The sequence below is a fragment of the Juglans regia genome, chromosome 12 (genome assembly GCF_001411555.2).
Source record: "Juglans regia cultivar Chandler chromosome 12, Walnut 2.0, whole genome shotgun sequence".
Taxonomy (NCBI): Eukaryota; Viridiplantae; Streptophyta; class Magnoliopsida; order Fagales; family Juglandaceae; genus Juglans; species Juglans regia.
The window spans coordinates 28823786-28839254 of record NC_049912.1 but is presented as its reverse complement, the minus strand read 5'-3'; the positions used below and the strand labels follow the sequence as shown (position 1 = coordinate 28839254).

General features: G+C 26.2%; 1 protein-coding gene and 1 pseudogene across 1 annotated transcript; both read left to right on the top strand.

Moving 5' to 3' along the window:
* The first annotated feature begins 67 nt into the window (after positions 1-67).
* Positions 68-8611, top strand: LOC109010698 (annotated as a pseudogene).
* Positions 8612-9768: 1157 nt separating this feature from the next.
* LOC109010696 (vestitone reductase-like) lies at positions 9769-12339 on the top strand. Its single transcript, XM_018991595.2, has 4 exons — positions 9769-9969; positions 10807-11340; positions 11645-11846; positions 11948-12339. The coding sequence occupies exons 1-4, from the start codon at positions 9849-9851 to the stop codon at positions 12099-12101; spliced, it is 1011 nt and encodes a 336-aa protein (XP_018847140.1). The 5' UTR covers positions 9769-9848; the 3' UTR covers positions 12102-12339.
* Positions 12340-15469: the final 3130 nt, after the last annotated feature.

The window sequence follows — 15469 nt, the reverse complement described above, 5'->3', positions numbered from 1 at the left end:
TTCCTCTTATTAGGTCTTCTATGAGGAGAAATTAGTATTTCTACATGGTATCAAAGCAAATTAACCTATGACTGATGATGGGCTCTTGCGACCTACCCACGATTATGGTATCAAAAATAGCAGCCCACACATAAGGGCGCATGTTGAGAAGTCTCATACGACTTAAGAGTAAATTCATCTTGAACTTTATAAAAAATTACTTCACTCTTCCTATTTGACCTTCTATAGGAAGAAATGAGTGTCTTTACACCTCCTTGGCCTAATTAATGCCAATCGCTTCTTTCCCTTTTGTCATATATCATCGGGAACCATAGTCCTGTGAATATTTTTCCCATCCCCATTCTCCTTTTCGCCAATGATGATATGTCCATTGTTGGTATTTTTTAATCAATAATATTTATTAATAACTTTTCTTTAAAGAGATTATAATTACCTACTTTTTTTTTAAGAGGTCATTACCTTGGTTTCCTTACCTTTCTTCTTTCTTTTTCTTTTTTTCTAATTTTAATTTTTATTATTTAATTTTGAGGAAGACTTGTGACATCATTTACTTTGACATTCAAGTGGTAAACCAAAAAAATATAAAAAATCCAGATGTTTTAAGATTAACGTTAGCTGCCTTATGTCTCATTTAGATAATGAGATAATATGATATGATTTTAAATAAAAGTTAAAATTTAAATAAAATATTATTTAAATATTATTTTTTAATAATATTATTATTTAAAATTAAATTATTTATTATATTTTATGTAATAATTTTTAAAAAAATAAAAATAAAATAAGATGAAACTATTTCTGTATTAGGCGGCCTCATTTGTTTTCGTAAATGAGATAAAATGAGTTGAGATAAAAGTTGAAAGTTAAATAAAATATTATTATAAAATATTTTTTTAATATTATTTTTATTTTAATATTTAAAAAAATTAAATTATTTATTTTATTTTATAACATTGATCTATAAATAATAATACAATTTGAAAAGTAAACGTCATTTCAAAAGACTTGGCTTGGGCAATTCAAATGAAAAGACGATATAATGAATAGTATTAGAGCATTCTCATTGGATTAGCTAAAAACTAAATTTAATGAGAATTTAGCTATTAGGTTAATAAATTGCTCACATTGAATTAGCTATATTCCAAATATTTGGAATATAGCTACAGTAATATCCAAACTAATTTTCAAATTTGGAACACACTATTCATTCATCAAATCCTTTTTATATTATTTATTTCTCTCTCCTTTTAATATTAATTATTTATCTCTCTATTTTAAATGACAATTGAAAAAATATAATTAGAATATAATTACAAATTAATATATAATATTATAAATAGTAAAATATGATAAAATAAAATAAATTTATAATTAAAAAAATTAAAAAAATTTCAAAATTATTAATTACTCATTACTATATAATGAATAAATGGATAATTCAATTTGGAAATTTGATGTGAATAGTCAAAATTAAATTCATCTTATATTATTTTATTGTCATATAATGAAAAAATGGCTATTCCAATGTGGAGATTTATAAAAATGGAATAGCTAAAAGTTAAATTCATCTTACATTCATCAAAAATGTACTTTAATTTAGCAATTCCAATGAGAGTGCTCGTAGTGATGTTTCTTTTACAACCGAACAGCGATAAGTAATTTCTATTCTCGTTTATTTTTAAGTAATTTTTCAATTTATATCATTTTATTATTATAATTTTTTTAAATAAGTAATATTATACAACCTCCTCAACCTCTACACACTATATTTTTTTAAATTTTTAATTTTTTTTATAAATTTATTTTTGAGTTTATTCTTTTTAAACTAATTCAATTTTTCTATTTATTATACATATATTAAATATTTGATAGAAGAATAAAAAATAAAAATAATAAAAAATGTGATATGTAGAGGTTGTGTAAATAGTAGAAAGTTGTGTAGATTTTTTCTTATTCATAAAAGGTTGGCGTTCGTACAGGGTCTCTTTTCGTTCTGGTGTTGCTTTCTTTCGTGCAGAGAAAAGTCGATAGAAATAAAAAGAGGCGTACGTAGACATATTTTTTAGATTATTTTCAGACAAAAAATAGGTGTTTTTTTAGTAAAGCTTTGGACTCAACTTCTTGTGTAGAGTACGTTTAAGTTATACGATAATCAGTTGAATTGTTATATTTTAAAGTATATAAGTTAAGAAGAGATCTTCTACATCGGGTTATCTAAAACTTTATTCACTATAGAGGGCTTGAATTTCTTTAAAAAGAACAATATTTATATACCTCAATTCAAATTAATTTCGTTTGAATATTAATTTAATTATAATTTTTATTATATTATTATATATTTCACTAACACTCATCACAGCAATACGTTCCAAAAGGTGAAAGAGTTCTGAGGAAGTAACCCCCAACACCGTTTCAGCAAGTTCTGTGCCATTGTTGTTGTATTTCCTTTGTTTTCCCAATGTTTTTAAATATAACTTCATCTCAGCATAATGTGTTACATTTAAACTAAGATTTAATTAATGATTTTTATAGTTTGAGGACCACATGATTGTAGAGAGATTATAATTTAAATAACTACAATATTATTTTCTAATAACTAAAATTTTTTTTGCAGACGACTGGATTTTGCCAATGACCGTTGCCTCTTTGGTTAGATATTTATTATATATTAATGTCAATCTTAAAGCTTACAAATTTCACGCTATACTTTTGAAAAAAATAAAATCTATTATTAAAAAAATTTATAGGAATCTCAAATTTATCTATTATTTTTAAAATAATATAAAAAATTTACGCATTCTAAAAATACAAATACCATTTCTCATTATCCATCTAAAAGCATTAGTATTGGATTCATCAAATTTATCTTCAAATTTTGATGAAAAGTACATATTTTCCATATATCTAAACTTCCTTACCCATAATTCTACACTGAATTATCTATTAAATTCATCAAAATAATAATATAATTTTATTTTTTTAATAATAATATTTTTTTTCATATTTTATAATTACATTAATCATATGTTGATTAATAATTTAATTTAATTTTTACATTATTATTATAAGACAATTAGAGATTAAACGTAAATAAAAATGACCATTTGAGATTAAAAGTGAATAAAAAATAGATTTGATGAGTGAAGAGTAGCTCTTCAAATTTGAAGAAACCTATACATTTATTGTAGCTCAAAGTTTCACTTTTATCTTTTTGGCTAATCCAATGCAGTTCTCTTTTGATGAAATTCATTATATTTTATATTTGACTAGACTTTGATAAAGCCAATACCAATGCTCTATGTCTATATTCTTTTGAAGAATCAAAGCTCACTTAACGCACGACTTTTACAATCGAAGAATTTTCGTTCAGAGTTGGAGAAATATAATAGATTTTTTATATTACCTTTTAAAATACATCATTAATTTTTTTTATTTTACATACTAATTTTTATAATATACCATAAATTAATTTATCTAATTTTTTTCATATTATTTAAATATTATACTTTGTAATATTTTTTTTTATTTCAAATATATTCACTAACTATCAATAATATCCTCAAATCTTTTGATAGTTGTAATATCTTTCTATATTAAATGTCATATAATTATATTCTATTTTAAATTAATCCAAATCTATAAACTAAACCAAAATATAAATTAATTTAAAAAATAAAATAAAGAGATTATACTCTTTGGTTAGATATTTATTACATATTAATGCTAGATACAATCTTAAAGCATACAAATTTCACGTTATATTTAAAAAAAATTATATTATTAAAAAAATTTATATGAATCTCAAATTTATCTATTATTTTTAAAATAATATAAGAGATTTACATATTCCAAAAATACAAATATCTGTTATTTCTCATTACCCCATCGAAGCATGTCTGTATTCTTTTGAAGAGTCAAAGCTCACCTAACGCACGACTTTTACATACGAAGAATTTTCGTTTAGAGTTTGAGAATTATAATGGATTTTTTATCTTATCTTTTAAAATGAGTTATTAAAATTTATTTTTTTATTTTATGCACTAATTTTTATAATATATCATATATTAATTTATCTATTTTTTATTTATATTATTTAAATATTATATTTTTTATTCATTTCAAATATATTCTCTAACTATGAATGATTTCTTCAAATCTTTTGATATTTATAATATCTCTATATATAATGTCATATAATTATATTTTATTTAAATTAATCTAAATTTATAAACTAAACCAAAATATAAATTAATTCAAAAATAAATAAAAAAATTATATAATGAAAAGAAGAGATTAATTCAAATTCAAATTTTGCCTTTGACGCCCAATAAAAAAGAAAGTGTGGGAATGAAAGAGGGGATTTGAAATGAAAATAAATGACTTTTAAAAAAATGAGGAATGAAAATAAATAACTTTTGAAAAAATGAAAAAAATCAAACGGCAAGAGAGATAAATTAATTTAAAATATTTATAATGATGAATAGTTTCCTCCACGTCTAGCATGTTACTATAGTAGAATATAAAATGAATGATAGAATATAAGATCTATTTAAGAAAATTTCTTTATATTTTAAAAAAAAAATTATTATAGAGTACTCATTGAGAGTGCTCTTACAGCCCCGAGAAGAAGATGGGCAACGTTGGAAGAGTCTGAACCCGTGAGGATGGGGTTATAGCAAAGAAACAAGGAGAGTTTGGAGCATTAGTAGAACTATAAATTTTTTTTTTTTTTTTTTAAGGAGTAGAACCATAAACTATTTGTGTGCTTATATTCAATATTTCATAAATGATTTCATAACGTAGAGATCAACGAGAGAGAGAGAGAGGTAGTGTGCGTGACAGGAGGTACAGGATTCGTAGGATCATGGGTAATCATGAGGCTTCTTGAGCGTGGTTAGAGTGTCCGAACTACTATTAGATCAGACCCAGGTAAATCCTCGCTTCTGTTCAAAGAGGCATGTTTTCATGCATTATAGCACTCTCAATTAATTTTTTATCTTATCTTTTAAAATATATCATTAAAATTTATTTTTTTTATTTTATATATTAATTTTTACAATCTATTATACATCAATTTATCTATTTTTTTTCATATTATTTAAATATTATATTTTTTATTCATTTTAAATATTTTCTCTAACTATCAATAATATCGTTATATCTTTTGATATTTATAATATCTCCTCATATACAATATCATATAATTATGTTATATTTTAAATTAATCTAAATTTATATGTTAAATTAAAATAAAAATTAATTCAAAAAATAAAAATAGAGATTACATAACGAAAGGTTCGAGGATGGACTGAGCTTAGTGCAAGGCTTTATAGAAAAGTGAATCTTTAATCTTAAATTAACCATTCTTCCATTGAGAAGCAAAAAAGCTTTTTGAAGAACCCATCAAGAAATCCCAAAAATTTGATGAAATGGTGGGATATTGTGTCGTTTGGATTCGAATATGAGTTGAGATGGGTTGTAAATAGTAGTGAGATGAGTTATAAATAGTAGTGAGATTTGTGAGTTAAAGTTACTGAATAATAATGAAATGAGTTGAGTTGAGTTGAGATGGACCGTGAATACAAACGAGGTAGATGGTATTTCATTCATTTACTACGTTGTTTATTGATTTCGTGTGTCTGTTTGGTTCGTGGGATTTTCATTTTTCTTAAGTCTGTAATGGAACGGACTACGAATTGCTTGTGTTATCTCTCTCTCTCTCTCTACATTTATACCCAGGTTATTGTTTCTGGATTTCTGAGGTGGGTTTCTGAAAGCTTTTAGGTTTCTAAAACTGAAAGCATAAATTTTTTCTTCCAAAAAATCCGTAGATGCAAACTCTCTCCATATGGTGTAAAATTCCACAAGCATGTACCCACGCAAACTCCTAGACTCATATTCAAAAGAAAAAATTTATGACATTTTGGAGAGAGTGAGAGACAAAGAGAGAGATTCCAAGAACGCCAAAGTATTTCACAAGTTTCTACTATGAATTGGTACACGCTAAATGGAAAAAATGGCAAATGTCTAGCTAAGTCGTGAGAGCAAAGTTTGAAGTAGAAGATAATGGATGATCGGTGATGGAGTCGACGAGTGAAGTCGAGGAAGATGGAAGGCTCTGGTTGTCTTTGGAGCCAAGCAAAGACCAAAGCGTGGGAACGAGAGAGAGAGATAGTCTGAAATGAGAATAAATATAATTTGAAGAAATGGAGATACTCAACAGGAGGAGAGAAATATTAATACAATGGTGAACATGTTCCTCTAAACGTAGAGGATTTCTTGTAGCAAAATGTAAAATATTTTTAAAATAGAAGATTCAATGGAGAGCTTTTTTAGAATATTTATTTATATTTTAAAGAAAAATGTATTATAGAGCATCTATTGGGAGTACTCTTAGATCAGGGCGGGTTCCCTTTTCGCTAGTAATTGGGTTCTGTTTGAATATAAGAAATGTTTAATCTCATCTTATTATTATAAATTTTTTAATTTTTCACATAAAATATAATAAATAATTCAAGATTTTCATATCTCAAAATAATAATAATATTAAAAATTAATATTATATTAATATTTTATTCAACATCTCAACTTATCTCATTTCAACTTATTTTATCTCAACTCACTGCTCAAATCGCACATTAATAACCGAGGGGTATCTTAAAAGAAAGTATAATGTTAGGGTCCGAAAAAACCTACTGAGGAATTATATCGCCAGTGCAAATTTTTTTCTTTTTTTTAAACAATTTTTATGTATAGTTTTTTTTTAAATACAAAAAATATACAAACACAAAACTAAAAAAATATATATACACAATTCCTTAAAAATCTAATTGATATAAATGATAGGTACACTTTGTCGGTAAACCGATCACTTTTCTAAAAGAAATTCAAAGACTTTTTATATATATATATATATATATATATATGAGTAATGTTAAATACAATCATAAAGTACACAAGAGCTGTAAAATTATTTTAAAAAAAAATAATCTATTATTAAAAAATTAAATTTTTTTTCATGTGAATCTCATATTTATTTATTTTTTTCAAAATAATTATGTGACGCTTGCACACTCATAACTCTAATTATCATTTCTCTCTATATATGTATATATATAATTGGGCTCTCGTCCTACTTTCCTATAGTGGATTAATTATCAAGTTACACCCTTAAACTACAGCTGATTATGATCAAATTAATACGTTATGTTAATATGCGAAGAAAAAAATTGTATTTTAACATCTAGTTTTTTTTTTTTTTTTTTTTTTAAGGATAATTAAATGGGAATAATGGTTCGGTTTAATTATTTTTGTATGCTTAGCGCATTGTGCTAGAAAATAAAGCTTTTCATAATAGTGTTTTTAATTATAGAAATAATATTAGACACAGTCTTAAAGTGTCCAAGCCGCGCGTACTCTCTTTTAAAAGTAATGAGATTCACTATTACAAAAATAATTTGTTCATATAAATTTCAGATTTATCAATTTTTTTTCAAAATGAATGCCCAGAACTAGCACAACCTAAAAATATAAATATCATTTCTTTTTAAAGTAAGTTACAATGGTTTTTTAAAAATATAGCTGAATTTATTTACAAAAGTTTCAATTTGATATTTAAAAAAAAAATTAATTAAAATTTTTTTTATAAATTTACCAAGCATGAAAAATTTTTAATAGATCTTTTAGAATTTGTTTAAACATTTAAAATATCTGTAAATATTTGTAAATAGTAGTGAAATTACATGAGTTAATACATTTTATTAGATTTTGATAAGTGAAATAAAATATATATAAATATTATAAAATAAAATATTATTTAAATATAATTTTTATTTTAAGATTTAAGCAATATTATATTATTTAATCATTAACTAATCATCATAATTTTATACAACTTTCGAATAAAACACACAAAATATATTTTATATTTGAGTGGGGTTAAGAAATGAAATATTTGAAAATATTTTTAGAATAATTGTACATATTTTCTTAAGACTTGGTCTACCACAAACATATTGGATATAATTTCATCGTTTGAATTCATGGACCAGAGAACACGAAAGACAATGGCTTCCTTACAAGCCTACCAGGAGCATCGGAAAAGCTCCAAATCTTCAATGCAGATCTCAGCATTCCAGAGAGTTTCAATGCAGCCATTGAAGGATCCATTGGCGTCTTCCACGTTGCTACTCCGATGGATTTGGAAGACAAAGAACCTGAAGAGATTGTGACCAAAAGATCGATCTATGGAGCATTAGGCATCTTAAATGCATGCCTGAATTCTCATATTGTAAAACAAGATCGTATATACATCAAGTGCAACAACTGTTTTGTTCAATGGCGAGGACGTTGATGATGAAATAGATGAGAGACTTTGGAGTGACGCAAATGTCATCAAATCTCTAAAGACAATACCTACAACTTCGTATGTGGTTTCCAGGACATTAACTGAAAAGACAGTTCTTGAATTAGGAGAAAAACATAGATTGGAGTTGGATGTCGTAACAATAATCCCACCCTTGTTACTGGACCCTTCATTTGCCCTAAGTTGCCCACGTTTGTTCGCCTTGCATTGGCTATGGTCCTTGGTATGTATTTTTTTCGTCGCTGAAAAACACCGATTGAAAATAATAAAATTCAAGAAGACAAATGAATACTTTATTATTTAGTAATACTGATTCAAATGAATACTTTGGAGGTGAATTCCATGTATTCATTAATTTCTCCTCCATAAAATATTCTCTAAAATTTTTATACATTTATTACGAGTAGAAATAAATATAAATGACTTTATAATATCTTATTTTTAAAAAATTTATTGGAACATTAATAATTCTAAATGTATAACAAGATTTTTTTATCTCATATAGTTATCTTTTTTATTTTATTATTAAAAATTTTAAACATCAAATGGATGTTTGGAAACAATTTTCATCTCATTCTCTTCCCAAACATCGTTTAAACACAAATACTTTCAATCTAATCATTACAACTTTCTCAAATTTTCAAAAAAAATAAATAAAAAATAATTCAACTTTTTCAAATTTTAAAATAAAGATTATATTAAAAAATTATATTCTAGCAATACCTTGAACTTTATAATATTTTTTATTCAACTTTTTCTTTCTTTTTTTTTCTAAAATCTAATAAATACTTAACTCAAATTATCTCACTATTATTTATAAACTATTTTATTATTATTTATAAAATTTTCATTCCATCTAATTCCCCGAGCATCATCTAATTAATCCAATTTGTTATGATCCTCTTTGTAACGTACGGAAATGAAGCAGCGTACGTAGTGTAAATCAAATGGGCAGATCAATGGAAATGGAGATAGACTGTTTTTTCATAAACTCATAAGCTGTAAATACACAAGGTGTTTCGAGGAACCCTCTCCCAGAAAAGAAAACCAATTTCTCAAGATTCCAGAATACCCATCACAAACGACGACCTCCAGTACATATACTGGGAGGGACCCCTGGGCCATTTCAGAAACTAAGGTACTGAGGCAAATAACTAAAGCCGATAAAATTTGGGCCAACATCACAAATCCAGCCCAGTAAAACAAATCCAGCCCAGTAAAACAAACTCAGTAACTCAACCAAACAACAAAGAGACAAATTAGCAAGTGGCCCATCAACCCGGTCAACGTTAATTGGGTTCATTAAACAATCATATCTGTATTTTTTATCCTAAAAACTGTCAAATCTCACCAAACGCATGACGTTCACACCAGAATAAATTACGAAGGAACAAGGAGACTTTGGATCATTACTAGAACTATAAACTATTTGTGCGCTTGTATATTTCATAAACGCAGAGATCAACCAGAGAGAGTGAAAGAGATGGAAGGAGAGAAAGGTAGAGTATGCGTGACAGGAGGTACAGGATACATAGGATCATGGCTGATTATGAGGCTTCTTGAGCGTGGCTACAGTGTCCGAACTACCACGAGATCCGACCCAGGTAAAGCCACTTTCTTCCCAGGTCAAACAGCCATGTTTCATGAGATCAAGCCGGATTTCTTTTGATAATTTTGTGAATGATGTTTTGCTCCTCGGGTTTTATTATTTTTCAGACTTGGGACCTGTTTAGGGCTGTGTTAAGAGTTTTAAAACGGGATTAAACAATCCTAAAAACTCTTAAATAGAAAAATTAGATTGTTTGAGTATTATATATTAAAGTACTTTTTAATCTCAAATAAACTAAAAAATATGTTTGAAAAAAAATATCAAACGTGCTTTTACAAATAATTCAGAATGTAGTTTAAATTTTAAAAATACTCTCAATGAGCTTATAGTTTTAGGATTTATAGCTTATAACTTAGTTATTATTCTAATACTAAAACGTTATTTTTTGTTTAATAACTATATGTTTAAAACATTTTTAAACATTTTATATTTTTTTATAAACAAATTAAAAAAGTACTTTTTGGAGAAGAAATTATCACTATTTGGTTTTTTAAATATTATGATGATATTCTTAAAAGTTTTAAAGTTGTAATTATCTGAAATTTGTATAAGTATTTTTGTCCACTGACAATATTTTTAAAATTCTAATTATGTTCTGCATTATCCGGAAAAAAAAGTACGAGAAAAAACATTACGATGCTTTCGTACTTTTTAGTTTATTTGAAATTAGAAATTACTTTAATACGTAACACTCAGATAATACTAAAAACCTTTTCAGACTATTTAAACAAAATTTTAAAACTATTAGATAAATCCAAGCATGCCCTTGGCCCCTTAGTTTATCACAGACGAATTTGATATTATAATTTCATTGCTTGAATACGTGGACCAGGGCACACAAAAGACATTGGCTTCCTCACTGGTCTACCAGGAGCATCAGAAAAGCTCCAGATCTTCAATGCAGATCTCAGCATTCCAGAGAGTTTCAGTGCAGCCATTGAAGGATGCATCGGCGTCTTCCACGTTGCTACTCCGGTCGATTTGGAAGACAAAGAGGCTGAAGAGACTATAACCAAAAGATCGATCGAGGGAGCATTAGGCATCTTAAATGCATGCTTGAATTCTCAGACTGTGAAACGAGTCGTATATACTTCAAGTGTAGCAGCTGTTTTGTACAGTGGCAAGGACGTTGATGATGAAGTAGATGAGAGCGTTTGGAGTGACACAGATTTCATCAAAGCGCTAAAGCCATACGGAGCTTCGTATGCGGTTTCCAAGACATCAACTGAAAGGGCAGTTCTAGAATTTGGAGAAAAACATGGGTTGGAGTTGGATGTCATAACAATAATCCCTTCCCTTGTTATTGGACCCTTCATTTGCCCCAAGTTGCCCAACTCCGTTAGCATAGCATTGGCTATGATCCTTGGTATGTATTTTTTATTTCGTTGCAAAACACCATGCAATACATGATTTAAGATAATAAAATTATCATTATTCTTTAATTACCAGATGATCAAATTTTGCGAGTTTACTTTTTTTATTTTTATTTTTTGTGATGTCTTTGTGGTTAAAATGCTTTTCTAAAATTTATAATACCACATCCCTACAATAAAAGGGGATTTGGGGTAATTTAGAGGGTTACATACACTCGAATATTCTTTGTATTTGTATAGAATTGTAGTTCTCAAATTCTACCAAAACGAACTAATTTCAATTTCATATCTCTGCAGGTAAGGAGGATGCATATAGTTTTATTGCGAATACTACATCTTCAATAGTGCATGTAGATGACTTGGTCAGAGCATATATTTTTCTCCTTGAATATCCTAATGCGAAAGGAAGGTACATTTGTTCATCAGATGAAATCACAATTCAACAAATGCCTGAATTTCTTGCTGCCAGTTACCCAGAATTTCAAATGCCAACACCAGAGTGAGTGTCATTATCTTTCTCCGTATCATTTAGAAACTGCTACTTTCCATCGACCTCAAAGTTATCTGCTTGTTTTTTTGGTTCTTTTTCTTTTTGTGCAGTTTATTGAAGAAATATGGAGGTTCTAAGATGCCAGGGCTTTCATCAAAGAAGCTTTTAGATTCTGGATTCAGATATAAATATGGTGTCAAGGAAATATTCGACGAAGCAATTCAATGCTGTCGAGAAAAGGGTTATCTTCAGTTCAATGGTTAATGAATTATAGATCTACCACTAGTTTGTCAAATAAATGTAAGGAGCACGATATCTTGGTCGGACGTGATATGCCACTTACCCCCTTTTAAATTTGTGTCTTTGCATTTGAATGTTGACTTTATCGTCTATTGAGTTGGTCAATTAATCACGAGTCATGAGTACTCAAGAGTGAACTGCAATTTATTTTGCATGTATACTTGAATTATAAATTAATGTAAGTTGATATATTTTGTAGTCACGAGGAAGATTACGTGGTTTGCTAACTTATCTAAACCGTAGTCGTTTATAATATATACTCATGTAAATGTAAATGACAATCGCTCATCTAAAAAACTGCATGCTGTAAAGGCTGCCGACCAATACTTCCCTCCTTGGCCTAATTAATGCCAGTCGCCTCTTTCCATTTTGTCATATATATTATCGGGAAGAAATGATACTTGCAGTCGTGAGCGTGCAGTCGCCGTGCAGTCGTTTTGAAAAAAGTGAATAAATAAGGGACCCATATGAAAAGAAATTAATTTTTTAATAGTGGACCCTACTCTTTTTCAAAGTGATTATACAACATTTACGCATTCCACGACTGTATGTAGCATTACTCATTATCGGGAGGCATTGTTCAGTGAATATTTTTCTCACCCCCCACTCTCTTTTTCGCCAACGATGATAAGACCTTTGTTGGTATTTTTTAATCAATAATATTTATTAATAACTTTTCTTTTAAGAGATTATAATTACCTACTTTTTTTTAATAAGAGTTCATTATCTCTTTTTTTTTTGAATCAAAGAGGTCATTATCTTGGTTTCCTTTACTTGCGTCATCATTTACTTTGACATTCAAGTACTGGTTAAAAAAAATCCAAATGTTTTAAGATTAACGTTGGCTGCCTGAAGCTCCATTTAGACAATGAGATAATATGATATAGTTTTAGATAAAAATTAAAAATTAAATAAAAAATTAATTAAAAATTATTTTTATATTATTATTATATTTAAATTTAAAAAAATTAAATTATTTATTATATTTTATGTAAAATTTTAAAAAAAATAAAAATAAGATGAGACGAAACTATTTTTGTATCAGGTGGCCTCATTTGTTTTTATATATGAGATAAAATAAGTTGAGATAAAAGTTAAAAGTTGAATAAAATATTATTTATATATATTTTTTTAATATTATTTTTATTTTGGTATTTGAAAAAATTGAATTATTTTAATATTTTGTAAAAAAATTAAAAAAAATTATAATAATTAAATGAGATAAATTAAAAAATTTCTTAAAACAAACTAGACTAGAAATTACTTATTGTTGTTCGGTTGTAAAAAAAAATCCACTAATAGTCTAATACTATTCATTATATCGTCTTTTCATTTTAATTGCCTCAAGAGTCAAGCCAAGCCTTTTGAAATTACGTTTACTTTTCAAATTGTATTATTATTCATAAAAGGTTGGCGTTCCTACAGGTCTTTTTTCGTTTTGGTGTTATTTTCTTTCGTGCAGAGAAAAGTCAATAGAAATAAAAAGAGATATGCATTTTTAATGGAGTTTTGAGCGCAACCTCTTGTATAGAATACATTTAAGTTATACAATGATGAATTGAGTTGTTATATTTTAAAAGAGACAAATTAAGAAGAGATTTATACATCGGGTCATCTGAAACTTTATTCATTGTAAAAATACTTGAATATCTTTAAAAAAATAATATTTATGTACCTCAATTCAAACTGATTTCATTTAAATATTAATTTTATTATAATTTTTATTATATTATTATATATTTCACTAACACTCATCGCAGCAATCCGTTCCAAAAGGTGAAAGAGTTCTGAGGAAGTAACCCCCAACACTGTTTCAGCAAGTTCTGTGCCATTGTTGTTTTATTTCCTTGTGTTTTCTCAATGTACAATCTCATTTGTTCTAGTAAAACATGTCATTTTATCTTATTTTATCATTATAATTTTTTTAATTTTTAATACAAAATAAAATAAATAATTCAATTTTTTTAAATTTCAAAACAAAAATAATATTAAAAAAATATATTCTAATAATTTTTTATTCAATTTTTTAATTTTAATCTCAACTCATCTCATTTTATTTACGAAAATAAACGAGCCATCTCAGCATAATGTGTTACATTTAAACTAAGATTTAATTAATGAATTTTATAGTTTGAGGACCACATGATTGTAGAGAGATTATAATTTGAATAACTACAATATTATTTTCTAATAACTAACAAATTTTTTTGCAGACAACTGGATTTCGCCAATGGCCGTTGCCTCTTTGGTTAGATATTTATTACATGTTAATACTAGATACAATCTTAGAGCGTACAAATTTCACGCTATATTTTTTAAAAAAATAAAATATATTATTTAAAAAATTATATAAATCTCAAATTTATTTATTATTTTAAAAATAATATAAGAGATTTATACATCCTAAAAATATAAATATCATTTCTCATTAACCCATCTAAGCATGTCTATATTCTTTTAAAGGAGTCAAAGCTCACCTAACGCACGACTTTTACGTCCGAAGAATTTTCGTTTAGAGTTGGAGCACTAATGAATTTTTTATGTATCTTTTCAGATAAATCAACAAAATCTAATTTTTTTATTTTATATATTAATTTTTATAATATATCATATATCAATTTATCTATTTTTTTATATTATTTAAATATTATACTTTTTAATATTTTTTTATTCATTTCAAATATTTTCTCTAACTATTAAAGAGTCAAAGCTCAAATTTTTTTATATTTGTAATATATTTCTATATACAACATCATATAATTATATTCTATTTTAAATTAATTTAAATTTATAAACTAAACCAAAATATAAATTAATTCAAAAAATAAAAAGAAAAGATTATACTCTTTGGTTAGATATTTATTACATGTTAATACTAGATATAATCTTAGAGCGTATAAATTTCACGCTATATTTTTTTAAAAATTAAAATTTATTATTAAAAAAATTTATATAAATCTCAAATTTATTAATTATTTTTAAAATAATATAAGAGATTTACATATTCTAAAAATATAAATATCATTTCTAATTATCCCATCCAAGCATGTCTGTACTCTTTTGAAGGAGTCAAAGCTTACCTAACGCACGACTTTTACATCCGAATAATTTTCGTTTAGAGGTGGAGAACTATAATAGATTTTTTATGTTATTTTTTAAAGTACATCATTCAAATTTACTATTTTTTTATATATTAATTTTTATAATATATTATATATCAATTTATCTATTTTTTTATTCATATTATTTAAATATTATACTTTTTAATATTTTTTTATTCATTTCAAATATTTTTTCTAACTATCAATAATATCATCAAATTTTTTGATATT